General features: G+C 40.0%; 1 protein-coding gene across 3 annotated transcripts in view; it reads right to left on the bottom strand.

Moving 5' to 3' along the window:
* LOC133623345 (histone-lysine N-methyltransferase EHMT1-like) overlaps window positions 1–6385 on the bottom strand; it is an 87217-nt gene extending 80832 nt beyond the window's left edge. For all 3 annotated transcript variants that reach the window (XR_012050749.1, XM_072914353.1, XM_072914352.1), the window contains exons 1-4: window positions 6261–6385; window positions 5466–5807; window positions 3982–4105; window positions 452–528 (exon numbers count right to left, since the gene is read on the bottom strand). Coding sequence is in view for 2 of the 3 variants with exons in the window: in XM_072914353.1 (XP_072770454.1) it covers window positions 452–528; window positions 3982–4105; window positions 5466–5801 (537 nt within the window). In the remaining variant the exon portion in view is untranslated. The remainder of the gene's footprint in view (window positions 1–451; window positions 529–3981; window positions 4106–5465; window positions 5808–6260) is intronic.
* Between the last annotated feature and the right edge of the window lie 7983 nt (window positions 6386–14368).

Below are 14368 nucleotides of genomic sequence, written 5' to 3' on the forward strand. Positions count from 1 at the left end.
AGATTCAAAGTGTGTGACACTAACAACCCATTCTTCACTCACATTCACACAGTGAATGTGAGCTGCCCTGGTGTAGACTGACGGAAACATGGCTGCCAATTTGCCCCAACAGCCTCACCAACCACCATTAAACATTCATTCACATTCATACACGAGTGTGAGTGGCATTGGGAGCAAGGTGTGGGTGAAGTGTCTTGTCCAAGGACACAACATCAGTGACTAGGATCGCGGAAGTTGAATTCGTACCGGGAACCTTTCAGTCTCTGAATGGCCGCAATTTAGATACAGTACGGTAAGTCAAAGACCATCGTTCATTTGGAGTTTGATCAAAACATTCACGCCAGTAAATGGATATTGAATGGAGGCTACATGTAAAACAACGAGAGAGGAAATAGCCTTTTTTGAGAGCAATAACTCCTTTAAACATTAAATTATACACACAAACCTGTACCTGCTTTTTTAGGGGCTTTGTCTTCTTTTTTGGGACAAGGTTGTATAGTCCCATCTTCCTTTTCTTCCTCTTTGTCACTAGGGAAAACAGTATTTACAAAAAGAAACACAGGTCACATGAAGTACATTATATACAATTTATCAACTTCTATGACTGTACAGTTTTTTGTGAAACTAGGTATTGGTAATGGTATTAGTTTATTTTGAACATGCATAGTTACAATATGGAAACTTCCAGTTTCTCGTAGCAACATGTCGGAAAAAGGAGTCGGAATGAGCAGATCTTATTTATTCCTACCACTTTTCCGTATTAGAGCAATTACAAACACATTTGTTTGTTCACTACCTGTGCTAAATCCGTAACAAACAAATATCGGAATAACATAGAAATAATAACGTTCTCATGAATTGATAGTTGCAAGTTGTGATTTAATTTACATGCATCCATCATCACCTTATTTAATAAGGTGAAATACTGTAAATGTTTATCAGGATTCCTCTTCTTTGTACTTTGTAAACACTATAAACTTAAACAGTTTCATAAACTGGATTAGATTAGTATATTGTTGAACATCTTTGACAAATAAATTCCAGAATTTCATACCACATACTGCTATACTAAAAGGTTTTAAGTGGTGTACGTGCATACAAATGTTTGAAGTTTGATTTTTCCTGAAGGCTATATTTTATCCACTTTTGTTAAGAAAATAATTTCTACATTCTTGGGTAGCAGGTTACAGTTTGCTTTGAGCATAATGTTTGTTGTTTTGCAAAATTCACCAAAACATTGGATTTCAATAGTTTTGATTCAATATATAGAGCAGGGGTGTCAAACTCAAATACAGAGCGGGCCAAAATTTAAAACTGAACAAAGCTGCGGGCCAAGGTTGAACAAATGAACCTTTTAAAAGGGACCCAAACAAGTTTTGCATTGAATATTGAACAAGCAAGGCTTATATAACTTTATAGTGACATGCAAAATCCAGTTTCAAATAATAATAATAATAATAATTAAAAAAATATCAATGGCATATCAAATACAATTTAAATAAAAATTGAATGCCTCTTTTCTATATGCAGGCCTCTGAGGTAAATATCAACATTAACTTTTTCCACAGGCTAATAAATTTGAAAATAAAATAACAATGAATAAAACAACCATTCAGGACTTTAAACTGCTCAGTTTGCAACACACTGATCTATTTTGATGTGCCCAAGCCAGATACCTGCCATCTTTTCTTGGATGCTAGTTCATTAATGTCGAGGCTCAGGCTTTGAGCTGAGGCAACCTTCATTATCGAACGAAGGTGTTCATCAGTCATTATACCTCGTAGTCCACCCGGACCACAGTCTTTGGGGCGTGCCTTAAAGGCACTGCCTTTAATGTCCTCTACAAGCTATCGTCAGGTCCGCTTTTCATCCATTCTGACATCGTTCAGAACCAGTCACAGGATATGTGCGGCTTCTGTACGCACACACACGTGAATGCAACGCATACTTCATCAACAGCGATACAGGTTACACTGAGGGTGCCAGTATAAAAAAACACTGTTAGAAATATACGCCACACTGTGAATCCACATCAAACAAGAATGACAAACACATTTCGGGAGAACATTCGCACCGTAACACAACATAAACACAACAGAACAAATACCCAGAATCCTTTGCGGCACTAACTCTTCCGGGAAGCTACAAAATACACCCCCGCTACCACCAAACCCCTCCCCACACACACACACACACACACCTTGTAGCGTCCCGGAAGAGTTAGTGCTGCAAAGGGTTCTGGGTATTTGTTCTGTTGTGTTTATGTTGTGTTACGGTGCGGATGTTCTCCCGAAATGTGTTTGTCATTCTTGTTTGGTGTGGATTCACAGCGTGGCGTATATTTCTAACAGTGTTAAAGTTTTTTATTCGGCTACCCTCAGTGTAACCTGTATCGCTGTTGATGAAGTATGCGTTGCATTCAGTTGTGTGTGTGTGTGCAGAAGTCGCACGTGTTATGTGACTGGGCCAGCACATGTTGAACTGGATGAAAAGCAGATGTGACGATTTTCAGGAGTGGCGCTGAAGTTTGGAAGACTCCCAGGAGGGTTGGCAAGTACTAGAATTAGCGGTGAATGCAGTGTTACCGTGGCACCGCCGCAATTAATAATCGGCGGGCCAACTTTAGCGTTAATTTGATATCGCCTCAAGGGCCAAGTGAAATTACACGGCAGGCCAAATTTGGCCCGCGGACCAGAGTTTGACACCCATGATATAGAGGGTTGAATATTCTCGATAAAATAATATACAACGTTGGCTAACAGACCTCTTTTGTAACGCAGTCAGCGAATAATAATTATGTCAAATGCTCTTGTTACGTCCATAAACACTGCAGCTGCACACTGTTTTCCTTCGATTAATGCCTTTGATTCTGAGATGTTAGTTCTGTATCAGTATCAACCAAGGACTGTTTTCACTGCTGGACTCTAGAAAGAGGTTCCGCAGCCTTTGAAGCAGAACCTCCAGGTTCTGTAACAGCTTCTTCCCTCAGGCCGTAAGACTCTTGAACGCATCATAATTAAATTATCCCCTCAACTCCCCCCAAAATGGATTAACTCGCTGGAATAAAAAAGACAATATAACATACATCCATAAACGTGGACGCAAGTGAAAAAGTGCAATATATTTATCTGTACAGTAATCTATTTAATTATTTATATATATATATATATATATATATATATATATATATATATATATATATATATATATATATATTTATATATTATTTATATATATTTATTTATTTATATATGCACCTTATTGCTTTTTTTAGCCTGCACTACCATGAGCTTATGTAACGAAATTTCGTTCTTATCTGTGCTGTAAAGTTCAAATTTGAATGACAATAAAAAGGAAGTCTAAATCTAAGCCTAAGTATCAGTTGTCCGCAAGCGTTCCACTCATATTAATGAATTTGTGCAATCTGTTGTTAAATAACTTTTTGAGGAATTTAGAAAATTGTCAAAGTTATGAAACAGGTTAGTTTGTAAACTGGTGTTCATCTTCAGTTTTTTAAATTGTTCGTTAATTAATTAACTGTTGCTAATTTTATTTTTGGGGGGAATTCTCTTCTGTCACATCTGTAAGGAACATCGAGTTGGGATTTATGTCTGTTATTCAAAATCCTCAATCGCCACAGGATACGGAATCCTTTCTTATAAATTTGGTGCAATATTTACAATGTATTTATTGCAGCGTTCAGCTACTTGATTCACATTTTCATTTATAATGTTTTCATCTGAGACATAATGAGGGTAATCCTTCTGAAAACCATTTTTATGATGATATTTAGGATGCCCCATGTTGCTCTCAAGTTGTTTTTGTTCATATTTAATAACCGACTGTGCTTTTTTATCTATTTTATTGTACGATGCTAGGTAGCTTGTTTCTGTAAGTTGTTTTTGTATTTCCTGCCTCTTTGTTTTATAGATGTCCTTTATAGTTTATTTTCTGGTTACATACATACATGATTGTCTTTACCTGAATGACGTTTGGTGGAGGTGATGGCATCTCTTCCTTTACTATCTTTAATCTCTGAGGTTGCAAATGGTGCAGAAGTGTGTGTGTTTTCCAGGCGCAACTTGCCTGCTTTCCTCAAGGCCATCTTTGGACAGAAAGCAGTATAAATTAAGCAGAAATATATATGAATACCTCAAATAATCCAAGTAAAAATTTCATGATAATCATGTCTAGAAAACTGCTATATAAATCTAATGTATTATTATTATTATTATTATTATTATTATTATGTGGACACTGACTTGATATATTTGTCGGTCAAAATTTTGGGGGCATTGACGAGGACTGACGTTTGGTAATCAGAATGTTATTAGTGATGTGCTAGTCATGAACGCATCGTTCAAAACTTGCAAGTTTTTTACTGAATCGGCACTCAAGAGTTTTCGTACCCATTAACTCGGTCAATGACTCGCCCCTGCTACACTAGCCAAATTAAGAGAATGAACCACTGACTCATGGTTCGCCACTGAACGACAATTCACTGACACTCACTCATTGGTTATTGGGGGCAGGACCATAAACGTTGGCGAGTAAGAAAGGAATAATTGAAAACTGATTGAATTCAGGTATGTGTGATCCTAGTTCATCTATCTTATAGTTAGTTTTATTTATTTATTATTGCACTGTTAAATATTATTGTAATGTTGCACTATTGTTTGGGTTATTGTTTTGCATTTAGTTTGTATTTTGTCCAGCGGATTCACTTTGCTAAACATGTTGTATGTACATAGCAATCTTATTCAAATTGCATTATTGTTTTTATCCTGCACTAAAACGAGCTAATGCAACGAAATTTTGTTCTTATCTGTACTGTAAAGTTCAAATTTGAATGACAATAAGAGGAAGTCTAAGTCTGATTATTATCATCATTAGTTGCATGTGGTTAACCCACAGGCAGAGAAAGAGACATTTGGAGTGGTTTGCAAAAACTGCAACGCCATTAACTATTTTGATAGTGAATATGCAATCGATGGAATGGAATCACATCACATCACCAGACTCGACAGGAAGAGAATGTGGGGATTAGATCAAATACATGTGATTTGCCTATTAACTGTGAATAAAGGCTGCAGTCTATCAAGACAAGGTGAACTTATCTTTAATTGTTTCCACAATTGTGGAATCAATACTGTTACCTCTAAAATTGTGCAGCATTTACTTTTGCGGGTGTTATGGTGTGTTCCAGATGGAACACACCACAACACCCGCAGACTTCCCAGCAGCATTTCCGAGTTCCTAGTCGGAATTTTAACTGGAACGCCACTCAAGGTTGGATTTGCGACTTGGGAAGTCGTAACATTCTAATAATCATTAGGTTCTGCATATGCGCTTTGCAATGAGAGAATGTATTCACTTTGGTAAGTGACTCTAGTTACTTAAGGCAGTAATTAACCATGTTCATCATCACTCGTTGTATATTTCAAAGAGCATGAGTAGGTCCTTACCTCATCACCAAGCGGACTCGAAAGTGTTTTTTCAACTGATACGGCCTGATCAACTCCGGCACTGGGTTTTTGCTTTCCTGAGCTCCCCATAGATTCGGCAGCTACTTTTTTCTCCCCAGATGTGCATGGCAACAGGCTACCTGGAAATCCCAACTTTTTTACAGACGAGCTTCCAAGTCGTTTGCTACGGTTAAATCCTGGATCACTGACGAGGTGGATAGTAGTTGCCTTATCTTGTCTGTCATTATGTCGGATTTTAGTTCCGACGGCGGTCCCAATATTGTCGGCAAGACCTCTTTTGGGTCCAGGACCTTGAGGGGCTACGTTGTGATCCATGGTTATCTGTTTGTAACAAATATACTCATCAAATGTACACATGCACCAAACCAAATAACGAATCAATAACTGATATAAATTAGCACAAACGTAAAATACTATGACAAAACGACACAAACATGGGTGGACTAAAAATGACGCTTGAAACACAATCTTACAGTAAGTTCACGAAGCTGAAAAAGTTGCTCCGCGATTCAAAAATAAGTAGCTTTTAGCATTCACATAATTAAAACAACAACAACTTTGGACTTTTGACTAGCTTTGAGTCAACATCATGATGCTCTAAAAGCAGTAAAGTGTCCTGGTGAAGAATAATTGCGACGGTTTTGTACAAGACGGAACTCTGCACTTCCGCTCCCAGCCGTAAAAGAAGCACGGCACAGTTCCTTCGTGGGCTGATTTTCGGTTTTAAAAAACAGGTCCCAGTAAACAAGGAAAATAGAAGGTGTTTGTACTTACAAAAATTTATTTTTCGAAGAGTTGTCTGTCCACTCGGGATACGGTAATCGTGCCAAAGCAAAACACTCAAAGAATACATACGCCAGCCTGCGGGTGGCGCTGTCATCATACCACAGCAGAAGACACGGAGCTGCGCTGCTTGTATTCCCAACGTGACGAAGAAGACCTTAACGTTGCCAGACGTAGGTATAGAGAACTATCATATTTATACGATAATATCACCCTATGCACGATTTATAATAAAATAGATTCCCATAATGTATTAAAATTTGACCCCTTCAATGCATGACACACAAACAAGAAAGATACATTGCACTGCTGTGTTGTTTTTTTTTTAGTATTGTCTCCGTGTCTCTTCTCAGCCAAGGCATCTTTTTCCCTCCAACAGTGCTAACATATTATTTAATGTAACAATACAATATTGTAAGTACACGTATTGTGGCATTTTTGTACTGCAGTAAATGGTCCTGAGCAACATCAAATCGTGTTTGTTTGATCACTTCACTCAAAATACAATCATTTCAAATATTATTTTCTTTTTATTCATTCAGTCGATTACTAAAACAAGTGTTTGTTTGATTGATTGATTGATTGAGACTTTTATTAGTAGGTTGCACAGTGAAGTACATATTCCGTACATTGACCACTAAATGGTAATACCCGAATAAGTTTTTCAACTTGTTTAAGTCGGGGTCCACTTAAATTGATTCATGATACAGATATATACTATCAGATATATACTATCATCATAATACAGTCATCACACAAGATAATCACATTGAATTATTTACATTATTTACAATCCGGGGTGTGTGGGGGGGGGGGGGGGGGGGGTAGGTAGGTTTGGTTGTTATCATCAGTCATCAACAATTGAGAACAGAGAAATGGATATTGGAACAGTGTAGGTCTGACTTGGTAGGATATGGACAGCAAGTAGTGGGCAGAGAGAGAGAGAGAGAGAGAGAGAGAGAGAGAGAGAGAGAGAGAGATCAGAAGGCATAAGAAAAAGTATCTGCATTTGATTGTTTACATTTGATTATTAACAATCCAGAGAGGGTGTTAGTTTAGGGTTGTAGCTGCCTGGAGGTGAACTTTTATTGCGGTTTTGAAGGAGGATAGAGATGCACTTTCTTTTATACCTGTTGGGAGCGCATTCCACATTGATGTGGCATAGAAAGAGAATGAGTTAAGACCTTTGTTAGTTCGGAATCTGGGTTTGACGTGGTTAGTAGAGCTCCCCCTGGTGTTGTGGTTATGGCGGTCATGTACTTCGGTATCAGGGAGGTGTAGCGGATTTTATAGACTAGGCTCAGTGCAAGTTGTTTTACTCTGTCCTCCACCCTGAGCCAGCCCACTTTGGAGAAGTGGATAGGAGTGAGATAGGATCTGGGGTGGAGGTCTAGAAGTAATCTGACTAGCTTGTTCTGGGATGTTTGGAGTTTAGATTTGAGGGTTTTGGAGGTGCTAGGGTACCAGGAGGTGCAAGCGTAATCAAAAAAGGGTTAAACGAGAGTTCCCGCCAGAATCCTCATAGTGCTTTTGTTGACCAGAGAGGAGATTCTATAGAGAAATCTCGTTCGTTGGTTGACCTTTTTGATTACCTTGGTTGCCATTTTATCACAGGAAAGATTAGCCTCTAGAATGGAACCTAGGTAGGTGACCTCATCTTTCCTGGTGATAACAATGTCACCCACTTTTATAGTGAAGTCATTGACTTTCTTAAGGTTGATGTGGGACCCAAATAGGATGGATTCCGTTTTACCCAAGTGTATGGATAGCTTGTTGCCAGCGAGCCAGGTGCAAGTTCTACAGAGTTCAGCACTGAGGATTTTCTCCACCTGTGACTTGTCCTTGTCTGATACCAGCAAGGCCGAGTCATCCGCAAACAAGAACAATTCACAGTCGCATGCCAATGACAAGTCGTTTATGTATATTAGGAACAGTAAAGGCCCCAATACACTCTACCACCTGCTCCCTCCCCTCCAAGTAAGATTGCATCCAGCTCGATGAGGTTTTGTTAAATCCGATTGCTCTGAGCTTATCCAACAGTATAGCGTGGTTAACGGTGTCAAAGGCCTTCTGAAGGTCCAGCATGACCATGCCGCAGTATTTGCCCGCGTCCACCTCATGTTTGATGTGGTCGGTCAGATAGAGAAGGCATGTGTCAGTGGAGTGGTTAGTTCTGAAGCCGGATTGGAATTTGTACATGAGTTTATTAGTGGCAAGGTAACTATTGACCTGTTCATAAACTATTTTCTCCATTACTTTCGAAATGGAACTGAGAATAAAAAAAGGTCGGTAGTTGCCAGGTTCCAATTTGATTCCTTTTTTAAAGAGGGGAGTTACTCTTGCTATTTTAAAATCTTTTGGCACTTGGCCTTGTGTAATTGATATGTTTATTATGTGCGTGATGATCGGGGCAATGATGGAGGAAGAGTCCCTGAGGAATCTGGAGGGAATATTATCAAGGCCGGTGGCCTTGTTTTGGTGGAGCACGCTAAATTTTTTAAACACCTCATCAGCTGTGACCATTTCTAATTTGAAATCATTGCTGTTGGATACTCCTAGCTTTCTGTAGAAGGCTTTAATGTGTTCTACACCAAAGCGACCAGAGTGTAGCTGACCAAGGAGTTACTGTTCTTTAAAAATAAAATAATAGTTTTAAAAATGGTTGGCTGTATTCTTTATACATTTATAATCATGTATGCATACATTTTGTGGACAGAGAAAATAATATATGAACACAATTAATATATTAAAAAAAAAACAATGTATATTTTATTTCTGATAAAGAGAAATAATGGTTGGTTGCATCCATGTCTGTTTCCGCAAAACAGCTGTTGAGTTTTGGTCAGCCAAGTTCGATTTGCACAAATGACATAATATTTATTAATAACCTATATAGTATTTTTTTTATCACACAACATACACGATGACTTTTGGTTTGATTACAAAAAATCATTATGTTGGCTTGTTTATAAAGAACTTTAATCGATGCACAACCTTTTGTACAATAGCAAGAGAAAATACAAAAACAAGAGGAAAAGTAGTGAGTTCGGAATTAATAATAAAACACTTATTTGTTTACAGCAAGGTGTCCAAAGTGCAGTCCGAGGGCCATATTTGGCCCACAGTTATTTTTTTACTGGCTATATATATATATATATATATATATATATATATATATATATATATATATATATATATATATATATGCGGTATATACACATACACATACACATACACATACACACACACAATATAATATATATATAATAATTAATACTAATAAATAAACTATAGAATGGTGTGTGACAAAATCCAAGAGTGTGTATGGTGTAAGACTATGTATAGGAATTAATTGCTGTGTGGTTGTTTGTTTGGTTGAGGGTGTGAATTAACCTTGTTTGGTGCATTCTTGGCTATGTGAAGCTCTGAAGGAGCAGCTTTAACAGACGGCTGAAGTTGTTGTACAGGCTGTGCAGGCACTTTTCTCGGTTTTGTCCCTTGCCTATAATAGGACTCCATTCCATCAGACCTCTTGCTCCTGCCAGAACCACTGGCTTCATGGAGGACAGACAATTTAGCATTGTGAGCTGCTATTTGAGCATCCAATTCCATTTGCTCCCTTTTCCTCCTTAGAGCCTCTGCTTGTTCTTCCTTTCCCTCTTTAGAGCTGCTGCATGATCCTCCAATGCATGAATCTTTTTTAAAGCAATAGCGCAGGCCATAAGTGCTGTCTTATCTGCCTTATGCGAGCAGAAGAAGTGGAAGACCTTTTGCTTTTGTTTGATGCTGTGGATTCATTGAGCTTTGATAATACATTAGATGGGACATTTGAAATGCTGTCATGGGGTTGTACACTTTCATTTTCAAAACCATCAACAGCAGAACCCTCATTTTCAACCTCATCATCATCATCATTGTCATCATTTTGAAAATACATCAACCTGTCAACCTTGTCAATAAAACCATCAAAATTCAACATTTTTGCTTTGTACCATGTCTCATGTTTAGTACACTCATCATCTGGCAACAAAGCCAACAAAGTTATGTGCACTTTTCTGGTTTCATGATATAAATCCATAAACCTGCTAAATTCCTCCTTTAGCTCATGTGAACGTGTTTCATCATTTAACAATGACCCCCTCTTTCAGTATTGACAGTCTTTGCAACTTTGATTTTTTTCCCCCCTGCAAACTTTCAATTTTGTGACCTAGAGCCTTGGGTGTCATTTTTACCACATGTTTTTTTCCCTCAACCCCTTGCCCATCATTTTCACGTTCAGCCACATTGTCCTCCTGTGGCTGTTTATGTTTGTCAGCGCACAATTGTGCTACCTCCTCCTTGATTTGGAAAAGTCAAAGTTTGTCAACCTGTCAAATAGTCACCAATTCATTGGATTTGCCAATATTTGTGTGCACACATTTTAACAATGGCCGTTTTTTATGTCGGCGCGGCACTAAATCATACCACACAGCTGGAGGAATTTCTCAACGCTGCCCTGCGTCCTCCTCCACGCACGGCACGCACACGCGCGGTCTGGTCCAGTGGGATGATCTGCTGCTGCTGCTGGCTTCTGTCCCCTATGAGCGACCCTGTCGCTTTCCAGTGGGACTCGTAGCTGTCGATGAAGAGCTTGATTGCAGAAATATCTCCGCCGATCCGTTTCCTCCGCCGCCGGCCATCAAACAAACGCTGACAGCGGCCAGTGCGTTCCTCTTCTAAACGAGCCTCGAAGCTTGTTGCTTTCCAATAAAACAACTTGCATTCCGGTGAGGCAGTTTTTGACTTAAAGGCCTACTGAAACCCACTACTACCGACCACGAAGTCTGATAGTTTAAATATCAATGATGAAATCTTAACATTGCAACACATGCCAATACGGCCGGGTTAGCTTACTAAAGTGCAATTTTAAATTTCGCGCAAAATATCCTGCTGAAAACGTCTCGGTTTTATGACGTCAGCGCGTGACGTCACGGATTGTGGAGGACATTTTGGGACAGCATGGTGGCCAGCTATTAAGTCGTCTGTTTTCATCGCAAAATTCCACAGTATTCTGGACATCTGTGTTGGTGAATCTTTTGCAATTTGTTCAATGAACAATGGAGACAGCAAAGAAGAAAGCTGTAGGAGGGAAGCAGTGTATTGCGGCCGACTTAAGCAACACAAACACGGCCGGTGTTTCATTGTTTACATCCCCAAAGATGACAGTCAAGCTTTACCATTGGCCTGTGGAGAACTGGGACAACAGAGACTCTTACCAGGAGGACTTTGAGTTGGATACGCAGACACGGTACCGTGAGTACGCATGCAGTTGCGGCTTCCAAACATTTGATCGATTGCCCGTACGTGCGTGCCGCTATGTGCATGTCACGTACGTAACTTTGGGGAAATATATGTGCTGTATGAACTTTGGGGAGGTGAACAGTACTTTGGGCTGTGGGATTGAGTGTGTTGTGCAGGTGTTTGAGTTGTATTGGCGGGTTATATGGACGGGAGGGGGGAGGTGTTTGTTATGCAGGATTAATTTGTGGCATATTAAAATATAAGCCTGGTTGTGTTGTGGCTAATAGAGTATATATATGTCTTGTGTTTATTTACTGATTTAGTCATTCCCAGCTGAATATCAGGTCCCACCCGCCTCTCACAGCATCTTCCCTATCTCAATCGCTCTCACTGCCCTCTAGTCCTTCACTCTCACTTTCCTCATCCACAAATCTTTCATCCTCGCTCAAATTAATGGGGAAATCATCGCTTTCTCGGTCCGAATCGCTCTCGCTGCTGGTGGCCATGATTGTAAACAATGTGCAGATGTGAGGAGCTCCACATCCTGTGACGTCACGCTACTCGTCTACTACTTCCGGTACAGGCAAGGCTTTTTTATCAGCGACCAAAAGTTGCGAACTTTATCGTCGATGTTCTCTACTAAATCATTTCAGCAAAAATATGGCAATATCGCGAAATGATCAAGTATGACACATAGAATGGACCTGCTATCCCCGTTTAAATAAGAAAATCGCATTTCAGTAGGCCTTTAATGTAGCGGTAAAGTCCTAAACTATTACTGCTACTGGTTGCCGAATATAAATGAAGCTAATTTAGACGTGTGCAGCCGGCTAATAATCGATGTCCAGAATTGTGTCCATGTTTAACAAAAATGTTTATTATTATAAAGTCACGTAAATAAAACTCACTTTGTAACAAAACGGAAAATAAACGGGCAAACAAATACTAGCCTGGCACAGTCAAAAACTGTTGCGCCTCCACTCAGCAACACCTGAGCAAGATCCCAGCCCTTCCCCAAGTAGACTGGCACTTGGCCTTGAGCCAACCCCTTAGTGACGTCATGAACTTGACAGACAGAAATAGTATATGGCTCTAACAATATGAATGTAAAGGGTAATAAACACCTACAATATGAAATATCACTTTTATGCAGAAATTTGCTTCCGCATCCGTTTCTGATACACACGTTTCAGGGTGACTGCTCAGAAAACAAACCCCGCCCACTCTGCTTTGTTCTTCGTCTGAGCTGCTGTGACGTAGTTTACCGTAACAACTCGTATAACACCCAAAAGCTAAGATTTCAACCATTGAAATACTTTCTATAGTTCAAGACTTACGGTCATTTAAAAAACAGCGCTGCACATCATAATGGGGGCGACAGTTTTGATGTTAAAGGTCTAAAAAATTATTTAGAACATCCGGCGGGCCGGATGGAAAAGCTTATTTTGCCGTATTTTGCCCAGGTCTGGTATAAATGATGACACAACTCAAGGCACAAATGCCAGAGGAGTGAGGGAAAATCTTGCCCAAGTCTCGCATGTTATGAACCACCTAGTTTGAGTACACCCTTGTTATGAAAATATGGACACCCAAGCATATTTGATACTGCACATCCTCATTAAGGTCACTTGTGGGTGAATTTGAGCCTATCCAAGCTAACTTTGGGTGTGAGGCAGGGCACAAAAATCTAAGATTTTTTTTCCCCCGTTTTTTCTAAGTACCTTAACGAGAGAAGGTAAAAGGAGGTGCTTTTTAGCCTCTCTCGTTTGGGTACTCTGAAAAAATCCAATAATTTTTTCCCCCCGTTTTTTTTCAAAGTACCTTAACGAGAGAAGGTAAAAAGAGGTGCTTTTTAGCCTCTCTCGTTGAGATACTGTACTTAGAAAAAAATCCAATAATTGTTTTTTTTTCGTTTTTTTTTCTAAGTACCTTAACGAGAGAAGGTAAAAGGAGGTGTCCCGGGTGTGATTTTTGCTCATTTCCATGACTTTTTCCCCACTTTTTCCCCACTTTTCTACCCCACTTCCCCTGTGACTTTGATGGGTGCGTTTTGGCCATGTTGGGCACCTCAGGGCAGCCCTGGACTTGGGTGGAACGCGGATTGGACTGGTGGCACTCAAACCTGGGTGTGATTTTTGATCATTTTCATGACTTTTCCCCAGACATTCCCCACTTTTCTACCCCTTCCCCTGTGACTTTGCTGGGTGCGTTTTGGCCATGTTGGGCACCTCTGGGCACCCCTGGACTCGGGTGGAACGCAGCGGGACTGCTGGCACTCAAACCTGGGTGTGATTTTTGATCATTTTGTGGACTTTTGCTGTGCATGCCTTCTCCCCGCTACGTTGATGTGTGCTGCTGCAAAAGTCCCAAGAGGGCGTTTTTGCCCCGCCAAACTCCCTCTCTTTTTTTTTAATGCCTACTTTCTTGCTGGATCTACTCTCGATTTACTCTAAGGAAAAAAAATAGCCGGCAGCGGCAAATTTTTACAATAGGTCGCCAAACTACGCCGGCGTCCAAAATCCGGCCCCCGGATTTTTTCCGATTTTTTGATTTTTATTATTTTTCTGGACATGTTGGGCATCCCTGGACTCGGGTGGCCAGCTGTCGGACATTGTGGGACTGGAACCTGGGTGTGATTTTTGACCATTTTGTGGACTTTTGCCTACTTTTCCAACTGTTCTCCCCCACTCCCCCTGTGACTTTGCTGGGGTCGTTTTGGACATGTCGGGCACCCCTGGACTCGGGTGGCACGCGGCGGGACTTATGGGACTGGAACCTGGGTGTGATTTTTGACCATTTTGTGGACTTTTGCCTACTTT

This window comes from Nerophis lumbriciformis, linkage group LG12, assembly GCF_033978685.3.
Source record: "Nerophis lumbriciformis linkage group LG12, RoL_Nlum_v2.1, whole genome shotgun sequence".
Taxonomy (NCBI): domain Eukaryota; kingdom Metazoa; phylum Chordata; class Actinopteri; order Syngnathiformes; family Syngnathidae; genus Nerophis; species Nerophis lumbriciformis.